The 7,198-nt window shown below is 46.0% G+C and overlaps 4 protein-coding genes across 4 annotated transcripts; 3 read left to right on the forward strand and 1 right to left on the reverse strand.

Annotated features, from left to right (window-relative positions):
- The first annotated feature begins 1,671 nt into the window (after positions 1-1,671).
- V1514DRAFT_339740 (uncharacterized protein) lies at positions 1,672-1,986 on the forward strand. The gene has a single exon (XM_066928993.1). The coding sequence runs from the start codon at positions 1,768-1,770 to the stop codon at positions 1,978-1,980; it is 213 nt and encodes a 70-aa protein (XP_066780494.1). The 5' UTR covers positions 1,672-1,767; the 3' UTR covers positions 1,981-1,986.
- A 101-nt stretch (positions 1,987-2,087) lies between these two features.
- V1514DRAFT_322990 (ClpP/crotonase-like domain-containing protein) lies at positions 2,088-2,961 on the forward strand (the record flags this gene model as incomplete). Its single annotated transcript, XM_066926162.1, has 2 exons — positions 2,088-2,529; positions 2,606-2,961. 2 exons carry the CDS (start codon positions 2,088-2,090, stop codon positions 2,959-2,961), a joined length of 798 nt encoding a protein of 265 aa, XP_066780495.1.
- Positions 2,962-2,997: 36 nt separating this feature from the next.
- Positions 2,998-3,775, reverse strand: V1514DRAFT_339741 (uncharacterized protein). Its single transcript, XM_066928994.1, has one exon. It carries the CDS (start codon positions 3,667-3,669, stop codon positions 3,121-3,123), a length of 549 nt encoding a protein of 182 aa, XP_066780496.1. The 5' UTR covers positions 3,670-3,775; the 3' UTR covers positions 2,998-3,120.
- A 154-nt stretch (positions 3,776-3,929) lies between these two features.
- V1514DRAFT_339742 (uncharacterized protein) lies at positions 3,930-4,645 on the forward strand. The gene has a single exon (XM_066928995.1). It carries the CDS (start codon positions 4,099-4,101, stop codon positions 4,546-4,548), a length of 450 nt encoding a protein of 149 aa, XP_066780497.1. The 5' UTR covers positions 3,930-4,098; the 3' UTR covers positions 4,549-4,645.
- The last annotated feature ends 2,553 nt before the right edge of the window (positions 4,646-7,198 follow it).

Below are 7,198 nucleotides of genomic sequence, written 5' to 3' on the forward strand. Positions count from 1 at the left end.
GAGTTCGTGAATAACAACCTGAAACGACCAGGGGATTGGGCACGCCACCCAACATTCGACTGCTTCATCGAGTTCTTTGAGGAGGCCTATCGTGGTGCTGATGAGTCACATGAGGATCGTCTCCGCTTCCACAGTCTGAGACAGACTGGGACCGTGGCTCAGTGTATGTGTCCGACTTTCGTGTGTTGTCTGCTCAAGCGGAGTACGAGGGCATGGCCTTAATCGGACATTTTATTGAGGGACTAACACCTCGCCTGCGTCAAGAAGTATTGATGCATGGTTCACGAACGACGACCTAGGAAGACACGATCTGCTTGGCGTTGAATGCGGAGTCATCGATCGCGATAGTACGTGCCGACAATGTGGCACGAGGATTGGCTGGGCGTATTAATAAAACTCCAGTGGTCAGACCCTTCCCGGTCGTAACGCCAAGAGCTCCTGTGCCACGAGCCCCAACTCCGATGCAGTTGGACACCATGCGGGATGAGGAGGAAGTAGGACCATCATCAGCTCCTCGCAGACCAAGGGGCGGAAGAACTGGCCCGTACAGACAAGACGCGGTGAGAGTTTGTTCGAGGTGTGAAAGGCAGGGACACTATCAGGCAGTGTGCCCAAATGGGACGCACCAGTAACTTCTACCGATGAGTTACTGCAGCGCGTCGAGGAAAAGTCGGAGTCAAGGTCATTGTGTTAAAGATTAATGTACTTAATTCCGAATATTTGTTGAAAGTATTAGCCCAGATTGATTGTGGAGCTACGGCATCATTTATCGACAAATAATTCGTGAAAAATAACAAAATCTTGACAACAAGTATTTGCCCACCAAAAGGGATTGAGTTAGTAGATGGCCATGTGGTAACGGCAGACAAGCAGGTGGACGTGGGAAAGGAGCAAAAAGTGCGGTTGATAGTGACAAAGTTGAATCATGTTGCAGTAAATTTGGGATTGTCTTAGTAGGAGAAGTACAATACAGTGATTGATTGGAGAATAAGGAAGATGATGTTTCCGGAAGACAGAGACAAGTAAACCGACTATAAGGGATTAGACAAATAGAAGAAATTTACCTTGAAAACAGGATTTAAGTGGATATTTTCGAATAGAAGGGAAGGGCCGATAAGTTACCACCGATAAGTTACCACCAAAAAGATCGTGCGATCACAAAATTGAGTTGATAAAAGAGAAAAGACCACCGATATCGGAAATTTATCCTGAAGACATTTTCATGCCAAAGAAGGATGAAGGAAAAAGACCGGCAATTTACTGACGAGGTTGAATAAAATCACAGTGAAGAATAGCTATTCAATCCGGCTGATTAGTGAATTGTTCGTTGAACAGAGTGCAAGAGGCAAAAAAATTCTGATTTTGCAGCGATTAGTTAATTGGACAAGAGCATAGTTAACTCACGTGACTCGGCACGCTAGGGATAGAGATGACAATTTAGGGTACATGTGATCATCTTTTGCACGTTTAAGCATGGCTTTGAGAGCATAAATACAAAACATATTACGTGCTCGACCTCAATATCGGCAATTAGAAATAAATTTTTTATAATGGACGACCCAGACAAGCTGTTGTCTACCTCTCCGCCTAGCGGGGCGCAATTGCTGAATGTTAGTACTGCAAATCAAGAGGCGGTGGAGATGGTGGCTGCGCAGTTCGATCAAATCGTGAGCTCGATATCGATACGAATGAACCAGGTATGATTAGGACATGACGCTATATGCAAGATAAAAACGAGACAAGCAATACTGACGATGCACGAACGGGATGCAGCTTATACAGCAGACGCTGCAGTCGGCGGACAAGCACCACGCGCAGTGCCAGATAATTGCCGGTGAGGCCGAGGATGAGATGCAGAAGCTGCGCGAAGAGATAGAACGCTGCGACGAGATTGAGCTTGAATTTGCGAAGATCAAGCGGATTGGCGAGATTGTGAAGGAGTTCAAGACGCGGGTGCGAGCGCTCGAGGCTGCGCTGTGATGCGGGGTAGCCGAGGTTTGATGGATTTAGCACGCATTATATTATATAATATTACGTTTTATAAATTTCTATAAAACCGAGTGTTTCAAGCTCTTGTACTTGCTGTCATGGCAGAGCTTCCGATTAACATCATCGACGAAACAGGACAGATCATCATATCACGGTCACCAAAGAATGACTACTACCTGTTGACGTTTAAGTTTGCTCCTGACAACAGGCTCACAACAAGGTCGATTGGAGCGTTTATGAGAGCCCTCGATGTTGTTGAACAAAATCTTTTGCCAGAGAACCCGTTGCCGCTGGTGACCACATCAGCGATACTCAAGTTTTACTCGAACGGGCTAGATCTTGAGGCAGCTACGACTGTGCCCGGATTCTGGGATGACACTCTATACCCTTTCTTCAAGCGCTTGTTAACTTTCCCAACACCATGTATTGCCTTGATAAACGGGCATGCATTTGCTGGCGGGTTGATGGTGGCCATGTGCCAAGACTACAGGATCATGAATCCGAAAAGGGGTTTTTTATGTTTAAACGAGTTGGACCTGGGTGAGTACTGCCGCGTATGCTTTATATTTTGACATGCGAGCCACACAGATACTAATACGAAGATAATGTCGTACAGGTGTGGGGTTAAAGGCGCCAATGGCATCTATCTTTCGAGACAAGGTGGGCAAGCCGCAGATGTTGCGGAAGCTTGTACTGGAATCAGCCAGGTTTACGGCAACAGAAGCTGTGACAAACAATCTAGTAGACGCTACTGGCGAGTTAGACTCTGTTTCAAGCTTCATTACCGAACGCGGTATCATCAGGATTGCCCAATCGCCGTCTTATGGATTACTGAAGCGAGAGCTGTGGCGCAACACGATTGAGCTGTGTGATACGCTGAATGACTTCGATGAGGTGCGTCGGGACGCTAGCATGCGACTAGATGATGTACGGCTTTCGAAGCGGCAGCGAGAGTGGGCGTCCAAGCTTTAGGTTGCTATTTCCATGTAACATATAAATAAACAGTTATAACCATAATCATATATAAATATATTTAAGGCTATTTATAATTATGAAAATTGATATGACACAATAAAAAATCACAAACTCAACATAAATGAAAAGGGGGAATGCTCATAGCTTCTCTCTTTACTATGTAAAGGCCCGAACCGGGTACTTCTCAGTATAAAGACCGCTCTCCGACTCATCAAGGAGTCGAAACCTGTAGTCCTTGTTGAATGAGCCGGGGAATGGCGGCAATCCGTTCTTTAAAACCTCCTCGTTGACCACGTCGGTAGAAATTAATTTTATAGTATCCGTAAGCGAAAGATCGCCCCTTTTGACCTCGGCAAGAGCCTTCTCGCCCTCGGCACCCCTTGCGATTCTAGGAGCGGCGGCGTTGCCATGGAGCAATAAACCGCTGATATCTGACTGCGAAAAAAGTTGCACCCGCGGATATGCCCTGCGAACGTCACGTTTGTAATATGGATTGTTTGAAATATCAGAAGCTGGTAGGGTAGCCGGGTCGACGTAGCGCTCTGATTCGGGTCGCGAACCGGTCGACGGCACTCTGTACACCGACACGAGGGGGTTTCCTGTTGACCGGTTGGGTACGAGCACGAGCAGCTTTCTGATCTTCTCCCAGATTCCTGTCGACCTGAGCGTGTACTTCTTTGCAATGGGTACTGGTCCGCCTGTCATTTTTGAAGCACCTAAATGTGTTTTATTGATGGTTCTTAATTTGTAATTGAATTTTTGCTGTCCGGAGGGCAAAAAGGGGCGCCAGGCTTAGGGCCAGGGCAGCTTAGCCAATCGGCGCACCGCAATAACTATATTATGATGATGATGATGAGGAGGGTCACGTGCCGCGTTGGTGACATCAGAACCCGAGATATGTCCTGTTGTTGTGATAATTGACAATCATCAGCTGCTACTGGCGATCATTGCCTGTTCGTAGACCTAATAACATAAAATTGGATAATTCAACGCTTTTTCCCACTTTTCCTTCCCATTATTTCCTTTCATTTACTAGTTTTAATAACTTTGGTTTCTGATCCTTACAAGTAACGTTATCACCATCACAGTCAGTCTGCTCGTTTGAAAGTCCACCGAGCCAAGTACGCCGTAAACATGTCTCTCAAGTTTTTTCCCGCTGTCAAGCCGTCTGCTATTGCTCTAGGCACGGTTTTTTCTCACGGCGTGTCCATAGTGCTGGCTGCACCGATCTTTGGTACCACTTTTCAACGTGCCAGGGTCGCCGACACACCAGAGGAGTATTTGAAGTCTAAGGAGGCAGCGTCGGCGGCTGCCATCTGGGGCACTTCGCTTGCAGCTGCAGCTGCAAAGGCTTACGCTGTTTCGGTCATTCTTCAATCAACTGGTACGCTGACAAACAAGGGTGCTATCTACATAGGTTCACTCCTATTCGCAGTCTCATCCGGCCCAGCCCTTCTGGCCAACATTTTCACTGAGCAGAGGCCCGGTGACTACATTTTCGCAAAGCTTGCGTCCAGTCTGCTTGACAACATTGGTCTATCCTTCATTCTTAATTCGTGGGGCACCAGACCGGAATTTGCCTGACACAATTTATATTAATAACTGTAGTAATAAATTCATAATTTTAATTTTAATTAAGTTAGTTGTTGTCAACTATATTCATAATTTCTTATGTGCTGACGTAAGATCGAAACTGCAATAACGTAGGTCATTATCGAGCTGGAGACACTTCTACTCCAATCCACACGTCTTTAACCTAAAGCATCATTTCTGTGCCAAAAAAAAATGGAATCATCTTCAAATAAAAGTCGTTTATTATTAGCCGTTCAGGCTATACATAGAACCCCAAAATTAAGCATTCGAGCTGCTGCAAAGATCTATGAAGTCTCAAAATCTACTCTTGCTTACAGATTGAAGGGTAGACGCTCTCGACAAGATTGCATCCCCAATTCGATGAGACTGACGAGACTAGAGGAGGAAACTCTTTTAAGATACATATTGGATTTAGATGCGCGAGGATTTCCACCCCGGCTTGCTGATTGGTCAATGTCCTGCTGGCAGAGTGCGACGCGGAACGCGTCGGGAAGAACAGGTCTCTTCGAAGTTTGTCAAGAGACAGCCAGAGCTCCGGATGCGATTTAATCGTGGTTATGACTACCAGAGAGCCTTACGCGAAGATCCGGCAAAAATTAACGCGTGGTTTGAGCTTGTACAGAGTATGAGGGCTAAGTTCGGCATCCAAGATTGTGATCTTTACAACTTCGACGAGACGAGCTTTGCGATGGGCATTATCAACCCAGCAATGGTTGTTTCACTTGTCGAAAGACGTGGAAGGGCGAAAACAGTACAACCTGGTAACCGGGAATGGGCTACAGTGATCCAGGGAGTGTGTGCAGATGGTTGGTGCGTCCCGCCATTCATCGTGTTCAAGGGCGTGTACTACCTTGGACCTTGGTACTCAGAAGCCGACCTTCGGCATGACTGGGCCATCAGAACTACTGAGAATGGATGGACCAACAATGAGACTAGCCTGGAATGGATAAAGCACTTTGACACACATACTGCTCGTCGCACCAAGGGTGTATATCGGATGTTGGTTATTGATGGCCACGAGAGCCATCGCTCAGTCGAATTCAACAGGTTTTGCGTCGAAAAAAATATTATAACTATCTGTATGCTACCTCATTTATCACATTTGCTTCAGCCCCTTGATGCTGGTTGCTTTGGTCCATTGAAACGGGTGTACGGACGGGAGGTTGAGATGCTTGTGAGGTCGCGTATCACCCATGTGACCAAACAGGAGTTTCTGATCGCCTTCAAGCTGGCTTTCTACTCAGCCTTTACAGAAGCAAATGTTAAAGGCGGATTTAGAGGAACTGGATTAGTGCCTTTCACTCCAGAAACTGTCTTGTCAAAGCTGGATGTGAGGTTACGGACTCCAACGCCGCCTAGCTCTCCTGTACGCGACACCCAGCATTGGCTCTCACAGACGCCTTCTAACCCAACAGAGGTCTGTTCGCAGTCGGATTTTCTTAAAACTCGGATTGTGCGCCATGGAAGTAGCTCTCCAACACCTATTATTAGTGCTGTTGATCAGTTTACAAAGGGTACAATGGCAACAATGCACGAATTGGCCATGCTGAGGTCTGAGATCAAGGTGCTTGAAGAGGCCAACCATGCGCTAGCCAAGTGTCGGAGGGCCAAAAGGACTAAGCTCCAGAAATGAGGGAGCCTTACTATAGGGGAAGGACAAGCGCTGCTGGAACAACGTGGTGTTGATAATCAGCCAGAGCACGATTTGCGGGAAGTTGGTGATTCTTGTCAAAAGCAATAACGGAGTGTTTCTCATTGTAGCATCTGCCGCAGTACCGAACACAATGCAGGCACTTGTCAAAATAGTTTAGTTTAGTTGTAAAATCTATTTTTTAATTGTGGTGCTGTAATTCTGCTTTTTGTTCGGGGGGTAGTGAAAGCAGTGTCCAGCTCGGTGATGTGTTTAGCACAGTAATGACCTTTTATAAAAAAATACAGCATCACGTGCTACTCATGTGCCTATGACAGAGGTCAAAGCAACGCTCTTCGTTCAGAGTGACCGTAAGAAACGAGTCTACATCGGTTGCAATCTACAATCACCTGACATATGGCTAGACTGCAAAGGACATGGTCTAAGATTTATATTAAAATAAGTCTGAACTCTGAAGTACAAAAGAAAACAAGAAGACGGAAACATGTCTCAAAATAATAACCAATATTAAAGTTACCTTTTTTTTTTTTTTTTTTATCTTAACTAGGACACTAGGTGCCCCTGACGTGTATTATCTATTCATAATATCGAAAAACAGAAGATTATAGACATCAACAACCGTTAAATCAGTAAATCACGATATAAACAGTAAAAAAAAAATTAACACATTGAAAACTATAACTGACAAGCACTGATGGATGCACGGGCAAAAAACTCGCGGAATAAGAGAGCATCTGGTGCTTCCTCCCCTCTAAACGGATAGCGACGTCGGGATCGATGTAAGTCTTGGACTGCAGATATCACTGTTGCGTGGAAAGCTGCCCGTGAGGTTGCTAAGGGGCCGGACAAAACCTCTTGCCGTGTCCACCGCGGCCAGAGAGGCGCTATGATATATATCGCAGTTGAAAAAGCGGTGGTCTTGAGTGTCTGGACCCCGCTGGCAAAGGGCACACTGTGTGGGGTCTGGCAATTCGGCCCGATTGTGAGATA

This window comes from Lipomyces japonicus (genome assembly GCF_038497905.1).
Source record: "Lipomyces japonicus strain CBS 7319 unplaced genomic scaffold V1514scaffold_129, whole genome shotgun sequence".
NCBI classification, from domain to species: domain Eukaryota; kingdom Fungi; phylum Ascomycota; class Lipomycetes; order Lipomycetales; family Lipomycetaceae; genus Lipomyces; species Lipomyces japonicus.